The following is a 23,094-nucleotide window of genomic DNA, read 5'->3' as shown; positions in this document are numbered from 1 at the left end:
AACAGGGGCTTCTCATTGACTGCATTGGAGCCACTACTACAGGATTCCCCACTGAGCTGAGGGGCCTATCCAAGTCCTTCCTGTTATGCTGGGTTCAGGGGCTCACAATTTGTCTTCTATGGTTGTGTTGGAGGTCTCGCAGTTGTTTTGCTTATCTGGACTTCTGAACCAAGACAGAATTATTAATGCTATTGTATTTGTCTAAGAGCCTCCCACTAGATTCCCCATACCTTCTGGCCCTCTCTATGCCTGAGTGCTGGGTTGCATTCCCCCTAGCCCAATTAAGACAAACTTATCCTGAAGTCCTTCTAAGAATCTTAAGCTGAAAAATTATTACACTCCAAATATTTGTGGGTTTTGTCACTCCAAAACCCATTCAGTGCATTGAACTGGTATTGATTCTGAGGGAGCTGTGAAGAACTCAGTCATTGTCTTGTCTACTCTCAGCCATTCTGCCCTTAAAGTTAGTTTTCAAGATTCATTTTTGTAAGATTTTGCATTCCAAATTTTTCTCCTTTCATCCATTCCTTCCTCCCTTCCCTAGACAGCAAGCAATCCCATAAAGACTATACAGATATAATAATGTTATATTTCTGTATTAGTCTTATTATGAAAGAAGAATCAGAACCAAAAGGGGAAAGCAAAAGAAAGAAAAAAATCAAATTTAAAAATTGGAAATAGTATGCTTTAGATGATCACTATGTCTTAGAAAACTTTAACAGAAATTTGTCATTACAGCCAATAGGTCAAAAACCCAGAAACCACTTTAATGTACAGAATTTGATCTCCTTTTCAAGAAGAAAGATATGATCAAATTTCATTTAGATTATAAGTCTACTTTTAAGACATGATTTAATATGAAGTGGAAGATTATGATTAGGGGCAGTATTATCTCAAAAAAAAAATTTGGAGGGAGGGAATTGTTGAGAATACCAGCTTCACACTGGGAAACAAACTGGGAAAACATCTTCACAGTTAAAAGTTCTGATAAAGGCCTCATTTCCAAAATATATAGAGAACTGACTCAAATTTATAAGAAATCAAGCCATTCTCCAATTGATAAATGGTCAAAGGATATGAACAGACAATTTTCAGAGGATGAAATTGAAACTATTACCACTCATATGAAAGAGTGTTCCAAATCATTATTGATCAGAGAAATGCAAATTAAGACAACTCTGAGATACCACTACATACCTGTCAGATTGGCTAAGATGACAGGAAAAAATAATGATGAATGTTGGAGGGGATGCGGGAAAACTGGGACACTAATGCATTATTGGTGGAGTTGTGAATGAATCCAACCATTCTGGAGAGCAATCTGGAATTATGCCCAAAAAATTATCAAATTGTGCATACCCTTTGATCCAGCAGTGTTTCTATTGGGCTTATATCCCAAAGAAATACTAAAGAAGGGAAAGGGACCTGTATGTGCCAAAATGTTTGTAGCAGCCCTATTTGTAGTGGCTAGAAACTGGAAAATGAATGGATGCCCATCAATTGGAGAATGGCTGGATAAATTGTGGTATATGAATGTTATGGAATATTATTGTTCTGTAAGAAATGACCAGCAGGATGAATACAGAGAGGACTGGAGAGACTTACATGAACTGATGCTAAGTGAAATGAGCAGAACCAGGAGATCATTATACACTTCGACAACGATATTGTATGAGGACATATTTTGATGGAAGTGGATTTCTTTGACAAAGAGACCTAACTGAATTTCAATTGATAAATGACGGACAAAAGCAGCTACACCCAAAGAAAGAACACTGGGAAACGAATGTGAACTATCTGCACTTTTGTTTTTCTTCCTGGGTTATTTATACCTTCTGAATCCAATTCTCTCTATGCAACAAGAGAACTGTTTGGTTCTGCAAACATATATTGTATCTAGGATATACTGCAACATATCCAACATATAAAGGACTGCTTGCCATCTAGGGGAGGGGGTGGAGGGAGGGAGGGGAAAAAAATCGGAACAGAAACGAGTGCAAGGGATAATGTTGTAAAAAAAATTACCCTGGCATGGATTCTGTCAATATAAAGTAATTATTAAATAAAAATTAAAAAAATAACTAGAAAAAAAAAGAGAGAATACCAGCTTCAGAGATCTAGCTAAGTCACAAAATTTTATTTAATTTTAGATGAAATAAAAAAGAGAACAATAATCAAACATGGAATGAAATATATCTGATATTTCTTCAGTCATGTAGGATCATTATTTGGAAGCTTCTATCTCAATAGCCAATGTACTATTACATGAAAAAGTCACAAAAGTTGAAGTTGAATAGAATGCCTAAATTTGAACAAATATATATAGAAAAATATGTATACAATTTAAAAGATACTCAGGGTCTGATTTTTCTTAATAGTATTTTCCCCAATTATATGTAAAGATAGTTTTCAATATTCATCCTTATAAGATATTGAGCTCCAAATTTTTCTCCCTCCCTCCCTTTCCCCCATCCCCAAGACAACAAGCAAGCCAATATAGGTTACATATCATGTTGAACATGTTTCCACAAAGGGACTGATTTTCAAGAAATGTCTAAGAAGAGAAGAGGCTGAAAAAATGTAAAAGTTCCTATAACATATATTTACCAAGGAAAAGACAACCAAGACTATATTTTATCTTTATGAAATCTTTGTTTTTTTAATTCATTTATTAGTTTTTGATATTTATAAGATTTTGATTTTGATTTTTCCCCTCCCTCCTCTTCCTTCTTCATAATATTTATGAAATTTTAATGAGACTTGTTTCTGTATGCATTGAAAGTATTGTTGATGAAAAAAATAGGAAACCATTACATGTCTTGGAGTTTTTCTGCATAGGTTTCTCTATAGGTTTTTTCCCCCATGGGCAAAATGGATTATTTTTTTAAATTAATATTTTTTTTTGTATTCAGAGTTCTCACTACATTTCTTGTGATTATGGTGTTCAGATTTTCCTGTCCTAAAGGATCTAGAATACTTAAGTTATCTGTAAGCATCCCTTCTTTGAGATCAATGTTTAGCTTATATGGATATTATGCCTTCATTTAACATTATTTTTTTGTTTCTTTCCTTGCAGATTGTCTTTAATTTCAGTGCATTTCCATTCTCAATCATATCATATATAACATATGTTTTGTTTCTTTGGTTAGCCTTGCTACTGCAGATTCAAGTTCTTTTCTGGTGATTATTTTGGTTGTGCTCTTCATAAATTCTGTTTTCACAATTGTTTTTTTTTTTTTTTCTTTTTAAGTCATTTAGGAATATTATGCTGTGATTCCATACCCTTTGTCTCATCAGGTGTTGTTTTTGTTTTTCAATGTTTGTGTATATATATATATCTACATTAACCAATATTGAGGGCATATTCAGTGCTATTAATATGTTCCCTGATGGCTTATCTGCATACATTCAAGGTATTCTGTTTTCTTCCTTCAGAGATCTTTGATAATTTTCACTTCCTGACTCCCTAACCTTTGATAGCTGGACATCTAAGCCACCTCAACCTTCCTCCAACGTTGGTAATGCAGTTCACCATAAATTTCTTCTCCAAGTGACATCTGGAGAGGGTAGACATCAACCCAGTTGCCTGTTGGGCTTCATGGAATACCACACAGCCACACACACTATTTCCTCTTTTCCTCAATTATTAGACTGAGTTGCTCTCTCAGATTGAGAGTGGGGGAGGAGGAGAGGGAGGCAGAAGAGACTAGCTAGTTAGGGCTTTAGAATTTAGGGACTGGCCTTTTCTGCTGTTAGTTCACCAAACTGCTACCTCTTTAGGATTCCTGGTGTCCTAAATCATAGATACAATTGAAATTGATTTATCACTTGTTCATAAATCCTACTTGGGAGAGGTCAGAGTGTTGAGGATTAGAGAAAATGTCTATTGTCTATCATGGTCAAATTAATTCTTACTCTAATCTGCAGATCTCCAATTTGTTTGCTATTTTGATTATATAAGTGGGTTTATTTACTATTTGTGACAATCTTTTATGTAACAAGTATTTAGTGGGAAAAAGGAAGTTGACAAATAGTTTTGGTAATTTCAGGATTAAAATCCCTTAAAAGTGAAGTAATTTTCCTTCTTAACTCAGACAAGCACCCCTAGGGGGATAAATAGCTATAATTCCAGTCCAATTTATCTCTAATAGACTGGAGGAAAAAATAATTTCATGATGTTCCAGAGGAATGTCCATTTCTCCTTAACTAAAATGTTGGCTAGATGAGCACTGCCATTAGTTCTCATATATTCTGCAGGAGTGGGCCAGGTTTTCTATGGGACATAGTTATCTTGCATTAAAATGTAAACTCTGTAATCTTATCAAGTCTCTTTGTTGACACTGTGATTATTTGAATGAGGTCAGTTTAATAATCCACATGGCAAAAATAAATAGAATAGAAAAAAATTAATATTGTTCAGCTTAGGACATATTGCTAGATAATTTATAAATTTCTGTATTTTGGTTAAGCATTTCAAGTGGACAACGAACCAAAAGTCATTGCATTTTGGAGCATTTTATTTTTGATGACTTTAAAATGGTTGCTGAAGCAATATTTTATCTCATTAAACTTAACATTTTCCTGATGATCCATGACTGTAAATCAGTCTTAAAAGAAACAAAGGCCTGAGTGACCCAAGTGGCAAGGATAATACATAGTGAATACAAATAGTCTACAATGCATTATCAATTATGACTCATGATGGAGTGGCAAGACATATAAAACTGAAAAAGGAGGTAGGTTGGTTCTTTGGAAATAACCTAGTATGGTAGAAAAAGGCCTGAAATGGAAGACAGAGAACCTGGGTTTAAAATTCTGATTCTGGTACTTAGAAGTACATGACACTGGGCAAATTAATTCATATCATGGTGTCTCAATTTAGTTATTTGTAAAATGAGACTGTTGGAAAGTTCATATGGAAAAACAAAAGGTTAAGAATTTCAAGGGAATTAATGAAAAAAAAATCAAATGAAGATGGCCTAGCTGTACCAGATCTAAAATTATATTATAAAGCAGCAGTTCCTAAAACCATCTGGTATTGGCTAAGAAATAGACTAGTTGGTCAATGGAATAGGTTAGGTTCAAAGGACAAAACAGCCAATAACTTTAATAATATAGTGTTTGACAAACCCAAAGATCCCAGTTTCTGGGATAAGAATGCATTATTTGACAAAAATTGCTGCGAAAATTGGAAATTAGTATGTTAGAAACTAGGCATTGATCCACACTTAACACCATACACCAAGATAAGGTCAAAATGGGTTCATGACCTAGGCATAAAGAAAGAGATTATAAATTGGAAGAGCATAGGATAGTTTACCTCTCAGACCTGTGGAAGAGGGAGGAATTTATGACCAAAGAAGAACTAGAGATCACTATTGACCACAAAATAGAAAATTTTTATTATAATTGAAAAGTTTTTGTACAAACAAAACAAATGCAGACAAGATTAGAAGGGAAACAATAAACTGGGAAAACATTTTTACAATCAAAGGTTCTGATAAAGGCCTCATTTCCAAAATATATAGAGAATTGACTCTAATTTATAAGAAATCAAACCGTTCTCCAATTGATAAATGGTCAAAGGATATGAATGGACAATTCTCAGACAAAGAAATTGAAACTATTTATAGACATATGAAAATATGCTCCAAATCATTATTAATCAGAGAAATGCAAATTAAGACAACTCTGAGATACCACTACACACCTGTCAGATTGGCTAAAGTGATAGGGAAAGATAATGTGGAATGTTGGAGGGGATGTGGGAAAACAGGGACACTGATACATTGTTGGTGGAATTGTGAACACATCCAGCCGTTCTGGAGAGCAATTTGGAACTATGCTCAAAAAGTTATCAAACTGTGCATACCCTTTGATCCAGCGGTGTTTCTACTGGGCTTATACCCCAAAGAGATACTAAAGAAGGGAAAGGGACCTGTATGTGCCAAAATGTTTGTGGCAGCCCTGTTTGTAGTGGCTAGAAGCTGGAAAATGAATGGATGCCCATCAATTGGAGAATGGTTGAGTAAATTGTGGTATATGAACGTTATGGAATATTATTGTTCTGTAAGGAATGACCAGCGGGATGAATACAGAGAGGACTGGTGAAACTTACATGAACTGATGCTGAGTGAGATGAGCAGAACCAGGAGATCATTATATATCTCAACAACGATACTATATGAGGATGTATTCTGATGGAAGTGGATCTCTTCGATAAAGAGAGCTAATTCAGTTTCAATTGATCAAAGATGGACAGAAGCAGCTACACCCAAAAAAAGAACACTGGGAAATGAATATAAACTGCTTGTATTTTTGTTTTTCTTCCCGGGTTATTTATGCCTTCTGAATTCAATTCTCCCTGTGCAACAAGAAAATTGTTCGGTTCTGCACATATATATTGTATCTAGGATATACTGTAACCTATTCAACATGTAAAGGGCTGCTTGCCATCTGGGGGAGGGGGTGGAGGGAGGGAGGTGAAAAATTGGAACAGAAGTGAGTGCAAGGGATAATGCTGTAAAAACTTACCCTGGCATGGGTTCTATCAATAAAAAGTTATTTTAAAAAAAATGAGACTGTTGGATTAGATGACCACTAATGTTCCTTCCATTCCTAAATCAATAACCTTATGATTGGCTATAGCAAGAGAGTCAACAGATACACAGCTAAAATGCTATATTTGGTACCTATGATCTTTAAAGGACCAAAGGAAAACCTGCAATAATGGATCCACTCTTGAGGGAGGTTTTATGGAAGAACATGAACACAAGAAGTGATATGAAATGATTTTGATCTAAATTTGTGGATCGGTTTATTTACAACAATAAAATTACTGTTAGACTTACTTATTTGACCCTATTCAGTCTGTTCTCTACTCAGATTTTTCTTCATATTTTTCTGGTTATCAGACAATTAGTGTTTCTGTAAAATTAAGATGGATATATCTCTCACTTGCTATTTACTGGAACCCATTTTCTATATTAGGCAGTTCCTTGGTACAGTGGATAGAGTGCCTGGTTTGGAGTCAACAAGTCATCTTTCTGCATTTAAATATGACCTCAGACATTTATTGGCTGTGTTACTCTGGGCAAGTCACTTTAATCCTGTTTGCCTCAATTTCCTCATCTGTAAAACGAGCAGGAGAAGGAAATGGCAAATCATTCCAATATCTCTGCCAAGTAAACCCTAATAGAATTTTTAGGTCACAAAGAGTCGGACTAAGAACATTCTCTGGTCAGGCTTTTCCTCAAATTTTGGTTGATTATCAGGTAATTAGTGTTTTCCCTTTTTTTTTATATTCCCAGCGCTTGTGCTTGGCACACAATAGGAGCTTAATAAATGCTTGGTGAACATATGAAAGAATGGATACGTAGAGAAGTTAAGGGGAAAATGCCACATCGACTTTTCCAAAATTATGAAGGTTTCCCATGGTTGCCAGGGCTATGAAAGCCATCTGCTCTCTCTTCCCAGCTGGGTAAAGGATGTTTCTCACAAGATCGCCTTCGCCTTCAAACTGAAAAAACTTTCCAGAAGAAACGCCCCCCTAGGCGCCCCTAAACGAAGTCCTCAGTCTGGGACCGTAATCTTGGCGCATGCGCACAGCCACAGTCAGTCCCTCCTGGAGCTTGGGGAAGTCTGAATACGAGTTCCGCCCCCAGATCTCTACGAGAGACTTGTCTGTGATAGCTCCGCCTTATCCCTCATGAGAGCCAATCAGAGGGAGGCGGCGCAGGGCGCCAAGCTAGAAAGGCACGGCGTGGCTAGGTTGGTTCGTGCTCCGCCTTTTGCCTCTCGGTCTTCCGGGGAGTCGCTCTCAAATTCCCTTTTCCTCTCCTTCCATATCAACCCTCCCACTAACTCTAACTCCGGCGTGACGGAGGCGCTCGGAGAGATGCTCCGTGGCGGTAGCACCAGCCGTCCCCGCCGCAGCGGCCGGAAGGTACGATATGGGGGTGGGAGCAGGAGCGAGGGTCGCGTTCCATCGGCGGGCGTCGAACCTGCTGGGCCGGCTTCCAGCTAAGTGCTCACTCCCACCCTCGTCCGCAGTCAGAGCTGGCCGCTTGTCAAGAGGCTGCCCTCTTCGCGTGGCCTGCTTTAGGCTCGCTGATACTACTAGTCCCAGAGTGCTTCGCAGCTTCAGGGATTCCCATTGGCTCTTCGGGTCGAGGGGGCGGGGAGAACAATTCCTGCTCCAATCTGTTGCGTTGCATCTCCTCTGTGAGCCCTAGGGCGGGGCGCTTGCGTATAGAGGACCTGAGACTGACAGTGTGCTGCCACTTTCCTAGTGGAAAGGTTTTTTTTTTTTTTTTTTTGACTTATCTCCTAATCTATGTCCCCTGTAATTTCTCTGTCATTTAGCAGTCTTTTCTCTCATTCATCCTTCACAGTAGCTGTTCCAAAGCTTTTCTATACTCAATTCTAGAACTGAAAAGGGGTGTAAGACGCTGTTAACATCCCCTCGTTTTACGAAGGAGGAGAAAAGTGATCACAGAAAGTGTGACCTTGGGGTCCCTGAGACTTTTCAGGAAGTCTTCGAGGTCAAAACTATTCATAATGATCCTTAGAAGTCTTCATTCCTAGCACAGTAAAATACTGTAACCTATGTAAACAAAAGCTCTTTGACTTTTATAATTTTTGTAGTAAAGAGTTCCATCTTTTAGCCAGGGCTCCTGGGAGTCTCCAAAAAGGAATCCAAGTTCAATGCTGCTTTTCTCCACACCAGAGGTTTTACATTAGGAATCCACAATCCCTACCCCCTTGAGATCATCTAACTTGGACTGGGGAAAGAAAAAGTTATACAGCTTCATTTTTCACTAGTTTCTTGACATTTAGCATTTCCTTAAATTTTTTAGAAACATTCTTTGAAGGGGTCCATAGGCTTCATTAGACTGAAAAAGGAAAAAGGTTAAAGAACTCTTTATATAATGCATCATTAAGCAAGAGTAGACAATTAAAGTGGTGTTTAAGGATTACCACATTTGTCTATAGTGTGTAAGTTGCATCCTAATTCTTTGAATCATCTCGTTCATCCTTTACAAGTCAGGGTGATCTTTCAGAAGCTTTTCTGTTCCCATAGTTTTATAGATTTACAACTGGAAGGGACTTAAGAGATCATTTAGTTGAAACCTTCCATTTTACAGAGGAAAAGGAAAAAAAGTTGAAACCGAGAGCAAAATGTGATCAAGACCTGAGATTTTTCCAAGAGTTCTTCAACATAATTTTTAAAAATTTATTTAAAATAACTTTTTTATTTTTCAAAATACATGCAAAGATAGTTTTCAGCATCCACCCTTGCAAAACCTCTTGTTTCAAATTTTTCTACCTCCCTCTTCCCTTACCCCTCCCCTAGACAACAAATAATCCAATATAGATTACACATATGCAATTCTTCTAGAACATTTCCACATATATCGTGCTGCCCACACACACACAAATCAGAAGATCATGAATTTTCTTTTTTTCCCCCTAAGATCATGAATTTTTGTAAAAATATTTTGTAAAAAGTTGGAATTAAAGGATCTTACTTCACATTTTGGCTCTGCCACTTACTATCTTTATGACTTTAGATAAATCATTTTATATCCTTGGGTCTCGGTTATTTTATAACAGTCAACAAGCATTTATTGTTCACTTATATCCTATTTTTCATGTTTTTAGTTAGAGTTCTCTTGGCAAAGATACTGCTGTGGTTCAACATTTCCTTATCAAACTCATTTTATAGATTAAAAGACTGAGGCTAATAGGGTTAAGTGACTTGCCCAGAGTCACACAGTCAATACATATCTGAGCCTTTATTAAATCCTCTTTATGAGTCAAATCCTATACTTAAATTTTGGAGATAAAGATTGAAAAGCAAAAATAGTCCCTGAAAAAGTTCACATTTCAAGGGGTAAGACACTATGCAAATAGCTATTTACATATAAGATATAGATGTAAGGTAATAGAAGAGGTGGTAAGAGATCCAGAAAGCTCTGTAGAAAGTGGGAGATGAGCTCTAGGTTTTGAAGGAAGCCTAGAGGTAAAATTGAATAAATAGAGCTTTCTCTTGCCATTGAAGATACAGGATATTGTATATCAGGAAAAGGAATATTTACTTATGTCCTTTCTTTACCCCCTTCCAGAAGCTTTCTAATTTCCCTATTTTTGTTGAGGGTGTGATTGCTTTTTCCCAAAACACCCAGACTTGAAACCTTACCTTTTCACTTTTTAGTAACCACACCTCTCCCCCTTTCCCCCAAACCTAACAATCACAACTTGTGTATCTTTTTCCTTCTTTTCCCCCCCTGCTACCATCCATCTAACATACCTGAATAATAGCTTCCAAATTATTCTTCCTGTCTCTATAAAGCTCAGTCTTGGTATTCTAAGACCCATAGTAGATTGGTCTTACTCTACCTTTCTAATATATCCCTAATTATTACTGTGTGTCTTCATTTCATTTCCTGTCTTTTCTTACTTTATTCTTTCCATCTAAAATACTCTCCTTTATCTCTCTTCGCTCTTAGCCCAGTACCCTGTATGTAATAGGAGTATAGTAAATGTATTTTTTTTTTGATAAAAGGAAACTTTTTTTTTTTTAAATTATAAGGCATCATAGAAAAACTTTTTACCAAGAATCAGGAGCTCTCAGTTTCATTTTCAGCTACTCTTTGGCCTGGTTCAAATCACTTGATTTCTGTAATAAAGAGGACAGAGGTGATAGAGGCCTAATTTAAATTTTATGAAAATCAGCTTTATGAATTTTAACAAAATAACATTTTTTTCTGTGTCCCTTCCAATCTTTTTCCTATCTGTATGCTACTTAGATTTCTTTGCTGTTTTATATATAGCTGTAGTCAATTTAATTGTCTCCAATTTGAGAATCCCAAACACATACTACAGATGTTTTGTGTGTAAGTCATTTTAATCCCACTTAGATAATTTTGTTACTATTAAACAATCTCATTTGGGTCAACACATTAAACTGAACCTTAGAAAAAAACAAAAAAACAACAGAGGTTGCTAGATGTTCCTTCTCAGTCTTCTTTGCCTGGATTTTCACTAGGATCACTGCTACACATTTCATATGTCCAGTCCACTGCCAAATCTTTCAATTTCTACCTTTACATCATCTCTCATCTATATCCCTTTCTCACTACTCACACAGATCCCATTCGAATTCAGAATATTGCTTAGACTATTCAAATGGTCTTTTAAGTGATTCTTAAACTGCCTCAAATCTTTCCTCAATCCACTCCATTCTCTACTCAAATTATAGATTACAGATTCTTAGAGCTCAGTTCTGGCCAACTCACTTTTCCTCATCCTCTTCAATAAACTCCTGTATCCTTGCAGTGTAAAATGTGTGCTTGTTGCCACACAGTTTTGTTTGCATTGAATTCTATTTTTCAAAAATAATGTTTGTCATTTTTTATCAATATCACTTTATTATGAATTTATTTAGTTTGGAGTTTGAATTATGTTCAAGTGATAATGAATAGTTTCTACTAATAAAAAAAAAACAAGCAGCAAAATATATAATAAATCCAAGGTTCACCTGATAATCAAGAATAAAAGATGCTATTGAATATTTATGTGGATCTTTAAATTTTGCAAAGCACTTTATATGTATTATCCATGTAATTTAGGAAAAAATGGGTTAAAATCCTCCCTGGAATAGTTTCCTGATCTTAGACCAATCACTTAATTTTTTAATATCCTAGGTGACTCTCTAAGATTAAGTTCCAGATGAATTGCTGATAAATAGAGGAAGTTTTTACACTAGAAGGTCTCTGTACTGGTGAAAATCAAAGGTCCAATTCAAAAAAGACAAACAATTAATGCTGAAAAATTCTCTATATCTTTTGGGCATTTATATATTGGGGAATGAAGATTATTCTTATAAACTTGTGCTAGTTTCTTATAGATTTTATAAATTAGTCAATTGGTAACATGTGACTGGAGAGACTAGAACTAGATAGGTAGATCTGGATGTTATCTGCACAGAAATTATAATTAAACTCAGGGGACCTGATGAAATAAAATGAGATCGTGTAGAGGGAAAGGAGAGAAGGGCTCAAGACTGAGCTTTAGGGATTGCCCCAGTTAGTGGGTATAATGTGGATGAAGATCCAGCACAGAAGAATGAGAAGGAACAGTTATGCAGGTAGAAGAACCAGGAGGAAGCAGTGTCATGAAGACCTAGAGAGGTTCTATGTCTGGGAGAAGAATTAAGTGATTGAGAGCAATCTTTCATGTGGTTTTTAGTAGTTTCTTTTCCACCTTTTTGCATTTGCTTCTTTTGGCCAGTGTACTATTTAGCTGTATTAGTCCGATTGCATATCTGTGGAATAGAAATCTGGAGATAATAGCATTCCCTTAATCATGCTCTTTATTATCCTGAAGTGGATATACTCAAGTTTTATACCCGAGTTTAGACGTTGCCACTGCATTAAAAATAACACTGAAAACCTCTTTGAGGACAGAATACAATCTCTGCAAATGAATTTTCTTTAATCTCATTGTTGGGTAAAAGTTATTTCACAGACTAACAATGATGATTGTAATCTTCCTTAATATCTGCCCTTTTGTGAAGTTTTGAACTCTGGTGAATTTGGAGCTATCTATCATCTCTCCTTAGTCATTTCTCCTTTTGCTCACAAAGAAATTTGGTGACCATGAAAGATTTTGACAAGATTTTTAGGGGATGCTGATTGCCTCAGACTTCAGATTGCTATCCCTATAAGTGGACCTTTAATTTCCAAAGCAACTTCCCCCAACAAAGTAGAAGTAAAAACATTTCATTGGGATGTATATCATCACTTCTTTTCTTTCTGTAGTGCTAGGATGCCAACTGTGTTAAGATCAGCCACAGACTGACTGTGGGAATCTGTAGGAATGATTTCTCTAGTTACAGTACTTTGTAATTAGAGAGGTATACTTGTCCTTCTGATGAAGAATCATCAAACTTCTTTGTGTTGAGTTAGTAAACAGATAATGTTTCACTGGCTTTTTCTCCTATGCAGATCAAAGGATTATGCTAAAATGTATCCAGGCTTTTTTATTTATTTTTTATTTTTTTCTCTTTTATTTTTGTTCAAAAACTTTTAAAATTGCTAGTTCATTATTTTTACTTTGCTTTTATTTCCAAATATATCTTTCCCCCTCCTTTAACAAGAAAGCCATTTTCTATAATAAAGAGGGAAAAGAGAATGACACATCAACCAAATTTGACAGTAAGCGCAAATTATAATAATAAATACAGTTAAATGTACCCCTTGTTCTTCATCTCTACTAAATAGAGAAAGAAGTTCATTTTTCTCATCTCTTTGGGCCAAGCTTCATCATTGAAATTATATAGGATTCAGGTGCTTTGGTTTTTTTGTTTGTTTGTTTTTTCCCCCTTCCTTTGTAGGAAACCAGGAGGGAGATCATTCCAGGAATAGAAGGCAATAGAAGTGAAAAGATGCAGGGTTAGGATTATTGCCATCAGATATATCATTTTCATACTTTTATAATTCTCTCTTTTCCTATCAGTCCTTATTAAGTCTTCCTTGGCTGCTTCATTCTACACGTTCATTCTTTCCTGTGACTTAATATTCTATTACGTTCACATACAATTTGTTTTAAGTATTCTCCTGGTGAAAGACATTTTTAAAAAAATTTCTACTTCTTTGCTTTTTCAAAAATTACCCCCTAAAATATTCTGATGGACACATACACACAAATACATTGCTTGCTTGTAGTTCTGTGCATTAAACAAGTGTTTCATTATAGCTCGATGTTTTTAAAATACTTTGTGTCATTCATATTTTAGGTGATAGTACAAAGATTGTGTTTTCATTATATGACTCAAGCAGATTTCATTGTACTCCTGGAATGAATCTATTTTTCTCATTCAGGAGACCACTTCTCCACTTTTGGGTATCTTTAATTATTCATAGTGCTTTAACTGGTTTAAATTGTTTGACTTTTGATCTTTTATAAACCCCATTGTTCTATTATTATAAGCTCAGATTTTTATTTTTTTTTCCTTTTTTGGGGATTTTCTTTTCTGTGCTAAGTACAGTAAAAAATATGCAATAGAGTAGACTTTAAAAAGTGAGCTCTGAAAAGAAGATTAGCTTCATCTCTGGGTTTGAATTCTTCCTTTTAATTTATTTTCATCACCATAGCTAACATTTATATAGTGCCTGCTGTGTTTCAAATATTCTGTTAAGTACTTTACAATTCATATCTACTTTTGTCCTCATGATAACCTTAGGAAGTGAGTGCAATTATCCCCATTTTAAAGATGAAGGGACTGAGGCAAATGGGTGAAGTGACTTGCTCAGAGTCATCTGGAGAGTCTAAAGGCAAATTTGATCTCATGCTTTTCGAACTCTAGTCTCTGTTCTTTTGCACTGTGATGCCACCTAGCGGCCACTTCAACTGCTTGCAACATTTTTTTATTTCCTTAAAGGACAATTTTCTTACACAAGTTCCCTGTGCATACATATTGCTTTCTTTAGATTGTTGTCCTCTTTTTTTCCCTCTTTCATCAGAATTGTTTTTCTTGTATTCTCAAAATTCCATTTTTAACAATTACCTATTTAATCATGATTAATTTCTACCATGGACTCTTGTTAATTCTCTGAACCTTTTAAAACCAATGTAGTCATGAATTCCTGAACTTTATAATAACAGAGTATAGGCAGGTACTTACAGATAGGTCTTACCAAACTAGAAAGTATTCAAATATGAACTTTGCTACATCTTAGAAAAGTTTAAAAAATCAGGAACAGAAATTTGGCTACTATTTGATTAAAAAAATTGTGGCCACAGCAGTTCATGAAACTGCCCATTATAGATAAATGATAATAAAATCATAGACTTTTTGAAAGTGTTCAGGTGTTGAATATGTTCATGTATCCTCTAGAGAAATATGAAAAAAAATCAACTAACATTCATTTTAAAATTGGTAGAGGGAACACAAAGCTTAATTGCAGCAAATACTAAAAACAAAAGGCCATATTCTACATTTGGGAGTAATTCTGGAAGAAAATGGAATGAAAGAAGTATAGGAAAATGGAAGAACAGAAGGAAATTGAGAAATAAACATGAAGTCAGAATTAGTGCCATCTTTGTGCCAGCAATGTGCTAAAGCCTTGCAGATATAAAGAAAGACATGACAGTATCTGCCCTCAAACACCACACTATTTAATGGGGAAGAGAATACACAGAAGTTTGAAATGGGGAGGGGATAGAAGGTTACCCGGTGGAAGGAATGAATAAGTCTTGCAGATGGAGGGAGATGATTGGAGGAGGTGAGAGTTTCAGAATATATTTCATTTTGAAAATTTAAGAATTTGTAGAAGTTATAAAGTCCAGAAAAGTAGCTACATGAGAAATGATGAGCATGAAACAGTAGTCCAGTTACTGAATTGAATATCAGGGCTTGATTTAGAATTTTGGCTTTGTTGCTTGTTGTCTATGTGACCTAAAATGTGGCCTCTAGAACTGAATATCGGTCTGTACTTGGCTAAACATCACCTATACATCATCTGTAACATGTGATAATGCAATCTTTATTGGAAGACTTCTGGTGAAAAAGGGTCATAATAGAGTTTGGCCTGCAAAATGCCTTTTAGGAATATATCCAATAGGGGGAATGTGTACTCTTATTTTGGATTTAGGAGGAAGGGTGAGGAGGTTCTGTGTAGAATAAATCACAAGATAACTTTCTTGACGTTTTTTATCTAAGTTGCTTTATCCCAGTTTATATCTTTTTAAATTTCTTAAAAAGTATGTGTGCCTTCTTCCCCTCTTTGCAGAATTAAGGACTGTGGATGTGGAATTTTAAATATGTTGTTACCCATGACTGTGTATTTGGTTTGGCTGCATAACTTTTTCCTCTTTTAAAATCTTATTGAATAGGGAAGACTCATAGGATAGGGCATGGATATAATAGAAGTGAAGGTAACAATAAAAGATGTCAATAAAAATGAAACTATTAAAAAGTATATAGGACTTGTTTTGAAGTCTTTGTTTATCAGTAGCTAAAATAATCTTGATTCTTTCCACAATCGTTCTCATCTATTTTTATAGAATTGTTTTGCATTATTCCCCTATTTTCATTCGAATCTTTTAGAATCCAAGATTATTGTAGAAGTAGTATTGACAGATTTTTGAAAGTAATGAATTAAGTTCCTAATTGAGAAGCTATAGGCAGAAATAATGATTTTAATCAATTAACAAGCATTTATTTAATGTTTACTATGAGACAAAGCAAAAGGATACAAAGAAAGGCAAAAACAATCCGTTACCTTGAGGAGCCAACATTCTTATGGAAGGAGATAACATGTAAACAAATAGATACATACAAGATACATACAGAATATGGAAGGTCACCTTTTAGAGGAACACTTGAGTAGCTGCAAGACCTACTACAAGATATGTTTCAGCTGAATTTTGAGCCATTGGAGTTTATTGAATATGTGATGTTAGTGATATGCCAAATGACTGGCAGCTGAGTGTAGGATAGATTGTAGACTCCAGTCAAGTAGACTCATTAAAATTGTAATAGTCCAGATGAAAGATTATAAAGGCCTAAATTCCTTGTTTCTCTACAGGCTGTACCCAGAATATCATTTAAGGAGGGTGCCCAGGAAAACATGTCTGTTCCTTCTCTAGGCTGCATCCACACTGCCTCATCCTATCCCTATTTCCTACTTTTCTCTCCCTCTCCTATCTTCTTCCTTTCCCTTCTCTCTATCCCTTTCCATTTCATTTTATGTATTATATTACCCTCATTCAATATAAGCTCCTTAGGGATAGATACTATATTTCTACTTGTATTTGTAGTATCAGTACTTGGCATAGTGTCTCACACATAATACATGCTTGTTGAGTGACTGAACTAGGTTAGTGGCTGCAAGAATGGAAATAAGGGGTAGGGAGAATTTATGTTAAGTTGTGAAAGTAGAAATGCCAAAATGGCATAGAGCATGGAATATATGGGGTAAGTGTGAGTAAGAAGTTAAAGATGACCCTGAAGATGTAAGCCTGGGAAAATCGTGTTGCCTATGACAACAATAGGAAATTTCATAATGTGGTACAAATTATTTGGGAAAAATATGCCGAGTTTTAGACATGTTGAGTTTGAGATGTCTTTGAGACTGATAGAGTAACCCATAGGTTTGAACATTTGTGTCTGAAGCTTAAAAATATTAGAAATAAAGATTTAAGAGTCCACTGGACTCTTTGAATGCCTAAGAGAATGCGAGTTTGTCAAGATAATTCAGAGAAGAGAAAGCAACCAAATGGATGAATAAATAAATATTTATTTGAGTACTTTCTATGTGCTATTAATGCTAAGCATTAGTGATGCACATAGAAAAGCAAGAGATTCCTTGCTCACAAGAAGTTAACATTTTGATTGAAGGATATATAAACAGATGGAGAAATCTTTTGATCCTTAGAGTTCAGCTTCAGAGATGATGGCAGTGCGGGAGAGGACTCTGGCAGGGCAGGTGATAAGGCCTGGTGATTTTGCAGCAATTTTTTGGAGAACTTATCAGTGAAGAACTTTCTTATTATGAGGTGCAGTGCCATCAGACTTCTCTGCCCAGGTCAGACTCACTGCCTGGTGATTTTGCAGCAATTTTTTGGAGAACTTATCAGTGAAGAACTTTCTTATTATGAGGTGCAGTGCCATCAGACTTCTCTGCCCAGGTCAGACTCACTACCTGAGGTTAAGTCATGGTTAGCAGGCTTGGGTGAGTGTAGTAAATGAGGAGAACATGGGTTCTGGGGAGCCCTCTCTGGAGCAGAAGCAATCTCAGGAATGCAGGTGAAAAGCATGGTACAGAACAATTCTAGAACGTTGGGAATCTCCTCACTTAAGGTCATGAGGAAGATCAAGACAGATAAGAGGAGAAAGAGAGAGGAGAGCCCAGTGTTTTCTGATGTCAAGAAAAAAGAAACACAATAGAAAGGGGTAGAAGCTGTCAAGGGGTAAAGAGAATGAGAAGTTGATATCTGAATCTGACCCCATTTGGGGTTTTCTTGGCAAACATAACTAGCGTGGTTTACTCTTTCCTTCTTTAACTCATTTTGTAAATGAGGAACTGAGGCACACAGAATTAAGTGAGTTTTCTAGGATCACGTAGCTACTAAATGTCTGAACCAGGATTTGAACTCAGGAAGATGATGAGTCTCTGTCATTTCAGGCCCAGCCCTGTACCTACTACACCACTGAACTGCCCTAATGAGAATTTAGGCCTCAGACTTTTTCGGTTGGGAAATCATTGGTGGTTTGACAAAGCCGTAGAATGGTGGTGCCAGATTGCTCAGTTTAATGATTTTTCTTTTGGTTCCCCATACAAAGCCTGAGAGTAGATTTGTTTTTCAAAATGTTTTTTTATTAATGCATGTGCAGGGGAGCACATACATTAAGCATTTAGGAGCTCCCCAGAGTTGAGGATTGACAGGTTGGGAATTGGCAGAAAGTCAGGGATGTGAGCAATTCTAGGGTTGTGGTTAATCAATCATTTGTGAAACACAAATGGAGTTTGGAGACTAGGGAAATCAGATTAAGGGAGATGGATTGAATTGAAGGGTTAAAAAGTGATGACAACTTTTAATATGAGTAAAAGAGTAAGGGATGGGTGAAAAGATTAATAGAATGTTCTGAAGTCAAATATGATGTTTAAAGATGTTGAAGTCAGATGGTGGAGGACTTACTGGACATGAGTAGTGGTGTGCTCAGCATCATAGAGGGAAAAGGTAGAGCTAAAATGATGGAGTAATAGTAATAATAGCTAGCATTTGTTTAGTGCCTTCTCTGGCCAAGCACTTTATGAAAGAGCTATAAGTTCCATTCCCTTCTTTCCCTTCAAAGTATTCTAAGAATATCTAGAAAACAGACCAGTATCATGGACCAGAACTCTGTATTGAAACAAGGATTCTTACAAGGTGCTAACTCAGTAGAATTGATAAGACAGTGGTTATCTAGTTTAGCATGTGATTAATAGTCTCTAGTTCAGTACATGTACTTAGTACTTAATATAGTTCTATAAGGTTGACATCTATTCTACAAGATTCACACCTATGATAATGTAATTATAATAGAGCATATAAGCTGGAACAAATTCAGCCAGAGAGATTCATTCCCTTTCACACCACCATGGTGTCAGGCTCTCCTCTTCTCCACTGAAACCAAGACTCCGGAAGGCCTCCAGAAAACTAGCTGTAGCCCCAGGCAAGGAGACAAGACTTTGAAGGAGACAATAAAGGATTTGGACTTTAATACCTGGATATTCTTGTGGTGATTAATCTGCTGAAATGAAGGCTGGTCCCAAGACCTCCAGAAAACCAATCGGAATTTTACAGACCAGACCAAATCTTAACCTGTAACTCCAAGACAGAACTCACAGTGAGTCATTTTTTTAGCCCAGCTTAGTATAATTTCTGGCTAGCTTTCTCAAGAATATCTCTGGAGAATCTTGGGACTAGCCTTAATCTAAGTGCAGGAGGCAGGAGAGCCACCACAAGGATAGTCAAAAAATGGAATATCTTATTTCCAGTCCTCTCAGCCCTCAAATATCCTATTACAATGTAATGTCCAGGCCAGCTTTCTAGAGGATCTCTGGACTAGTCCAAGTCCTAGGTCTTAGTGGAGGAAGCAGGAGAGCCACCAGGATGGTCAAAGATAGAATATCTCATTTCCAGTCTTTCTCAGCCCTTAAATACCTTGGTATGATTACATCATTACAACACACTATGTATGTGTGAACTAGAGAACCATGTTAAGTACTAAATATATGTATACTAAAGAACCATTATCTCAACTGAGTAGGTACTCTATATATAAGCACTCTGCTGACCTTGATTCAAGTATACCTTTTCAGAGTTCCAGGCCCTCTACACGTTAGAATAGGTGTTATCTTGTAGCTTTGCCTTCCACTATTCAGTACAGGGTCACAGATCTAGGGAGGATTGAAGAAGGAACTTGTGTCATTGAGTGGCATCTGGGGATAAGGAGCAATCTAGGGCCCTGGGCTGTATATCTAGAGGAGCAGGAACACAAGCAACAACATAACCCCTAAGAGCCAACAAGATCTCCTTTCTAGCTTCTATCCCACTCTGAAGGCTGCAGAGTAATAACCAGAGCAAAAATCCCAGACCAAGGGGGAGCGTAATGTTCTATCACGATGTACACAATTCAAACATAATTTCAGCAGTTTATTATCTATTTTCTAGAGTTTTAATCTCCAAGGTCTGGGGCATGACCCTGAGGTCTACATGATCATTCAGATCATTTGTCTTTATTAAATTTCATCTTAATCATTTCCGTTCAATGTTCTAATTTTGAGATCCCCTTGATTTCCAATTCCTTCCCACTACAAAAAAGGCTGCTACAAATATTTTTGCCCATGTGGATCCTGAATCCTTTTCCCTCTTATGTGATCTCTTTGGTATTCAGACCTAATGGAGACACTGTTGGATTAGAAGGTACACACAATTTTATAATCCTTTGGGCATAATTCTAAATTGCTCTTAGAATGGTTGGATCATTTCACAACTCCACCAACAATGCATTATTAGTATTCCTGTTTTCCCATATTTCCAACATTCATCATTATCTTTTTGTTATCTTAGGCATTAAGCCATTTAAACTTCTTTATAAGCTGGCTTTGTTCTACTTTTTTTCTTAATCTTCTCTTTATGAACTCTGTGATCTAGCACCAATGGCCTGCTAACAGTGTCCTGAACATGACCCTTCATCTTTTGTTTCCTTGCCTTTGCATTGACTGCTCCCTATGTTTAGGTCAGATATGTTTTCATAGAAGAAGAAGACATTGAGCAATCAGATAAGGAAGGATTCATGGAAACTGAAAAAGCTTGTTGAATTGATAGATGTTGAACATGCTGACTGAAGTGGCTTACACCCTAGGGGAACTAGTGGGAGCAAAGAAATAGTGATGTCACAAATATGGCATGTTTCAGGGGTTGGGAATAGGTTGTTTTAGAGAAATAAAGCTAAAAATATAACTTGGGACAATGTTGTAGAGGACCATAAATACTACGAAAAAGAGTTTAAAATTTATTGTACAAATAAATGGGGAGCTATTGAACATTTTTGAGTAGGGAAGTAACATGATAAAAATGACGTTTTAAGAAAATGATTCCCACACTGTTTTGTGGTAGAAAAAAATCTAGAATCAAAGTATATGCTCATCATTTGGGGATTGCTTAAAAAAATTATGGTACATGAATGTAATTGAGTATTATTGTTCTGTAAGAAATGAATATGCATATAAAAATACAGAGAACAATAACACTCTAATAAACTGATGAAAAATTAAATAGAAATAAAGAAATAATATGCAAAATTCCTTCAACGATGTAAATGGATAGAACAACAGCTCCAGTAAGATAATTGAAATTGAACGTTGTTAAATCATATGAGCAAGGTTGACCCCAAAGAAGAGATGTGTGAATTTTTATCATTTTTTTTCTTCATGATAATCCTGAGAAGTAGGTCTTACCATTATTTTGTAGATGAGGAAACTGAGCCAGGTAGACATTAAATAATTTGCCCAGGGTCACACAACTAGTATGAATAGTGAGGCCATGTTTGAACCTAATTAGATCTTTGTGACATGGTACAAAACTTTATCCCCTATTGAGCTGCTTCTTATTTTGCAGAGTTTGGGAACCATGGAAGTGGAACACTGCATGTAACGTTAGCTTTGAAAAATATTTGAGTTAGTTTTACTGAATTTTTTTTTAAACTTAGTCTTTATTATAAGGAATGGCTCTCTAAAAGAGGGTAAGCAAAGACAGACTTGGGTAATTGATTAGATGGATATCATATGCTTCTAAGTCATTTGTATTAATTTGAAGTTTGGTGGTGTGTGAAAATAATTTTGATTGTGAATGAAACCCAAGTAAGTAATAAATAACTAGAATATAGCCAAATTGATACTTGCTAACCTGGGAAATGTTTTTTAAGCAACTGAATTAAAAAAGAATATAAATCTTACCATTTTCCAATTCTCAGTAAGAAAAAGTTGCAGGGACAGAAATATCATGATAATCTAAAATGTAGGCTGTCACCCTGTTGTCAATTGGTGTGTAATTATATAATGTGCTATAGTGTTAATTAAGTGCTTTGCAAAATTGAGTGTGTTATAAAAACTCTTAAAATATCATTTGGAGATTCACCTCTATCTTGGATTCTTTGTGTATCTGCTTTCTCTCCTTTAGCACGGTTGATTGATGTTTATTTTTGATTTGGCATGATACTGGGGGGTTTTTTGTTTTCACTTTTTAAAAATTCTTTTTGCAGAGAAGAAAGACATGGGATACAGAATGCACTCTCTTTCCAGGAGAGAGTGTGTCTGGCTTCAGGAAAGAAGATGCTAGGACACCTACATCAAAAACATCCCTCTCCAAAGCATGGCTGAAGTGTGGTGACGGCTTTCAAAGTGATTCAGTGCCACCGGTAAAGGTCTTTTCACCCTACTATTCTTAAAGCTCAGAGGTGGTTTTCAAGCATGTTGCAGTGGAAGGAGTCCTGATGCAGCATATTGAACTGGAAATCATGGAATTCAAATCTCTTTTCCAATTTGGTCACTTACTGCCTGGGGGACCTTGTGCAAGCCCTTTCATCTTCCTAGGGATCAGCTTTTAATCTGTAAAATGAAGGGGTTGGATTAGATGGCTTCTACTCTCCTTTCAAGCTTTAAATCTTTGAGGATTTGGTTCAGTTTTTGAGTTGAGTATAATTTAGGACAAAATCCCAATATAGCTACTATCCTGGGGGGTTGTACATTTTAAAATTTTTATAATTCACATCTTAGTTGCACATAATAAACCTGACTTTTCCTTTTCCTCATATGATTCTATTTGAATTCAGTGATCTTTTCATGTGGAATTTTAAAAACTGGGAAATTACATTAGGTCACAGTAATAGAAAAGTACAGGAAATTGAAACAAGAATGTATTCTCGTATCTGTTATTGTTCTCTTTACCTGGAGTGGTATTTATGCTCTTTACCTTAGGGCTTTTTAGAATGTCTTCTTCTAGCATTTCTTTATCTTCTTTTGGGATAAGTTATAGTAT

At 36.0% G+C, this 23,094-nt stretch overlaps 1 protein-coding gene across 1 annotated transcript in view; it reads left to right on the top strand.

Annotated features, from left to right (window-relative positions):
• The first annotated feature begins 7,708 nt into the window (after positions 1 to 7,708).
• Positions 7,709 to 23,094, top strand: part of SPIDR (scaffold protein involved in DNA repair) — a 531,639-nt gene continuing 516,253 nt past the window's right edge. The window contains exons 1-2 of the mRNA XM_051970228.1: positions 7,709 to 7,945; positions 22,319 to 22,474. Of these exons, the coding sequence (XP_051826188.1) occupies positions 7,709 to 7,945; positions 22,319 to 22,474 (393 nt within the window). The remainder of the gene's footprint in view (positions 7,946 to 22,318; positions 22,475 to 23,094) is intronic.

This window comes from Antechinus flavipes, chromosome 1 (genome assembly GCF_016432865.1).
Source record: "Antechinus flavipes isolate AdamAnt ecotype Samford, QLD, Australia chromosome 1, AdamAnt_v2, whole genome shotgun sequence".
Lineage (NCBI taxonomy): Eukaryota > Metazoa > Chordata > Mammalia > Dasyuromorphia > Dasyuridae > Antechinus > Antechinus flavipes.
Note: the sequence above shows the minus strand (reverse complement) of the source record. Positions and strands in the feature narration are given on the sequence as shown.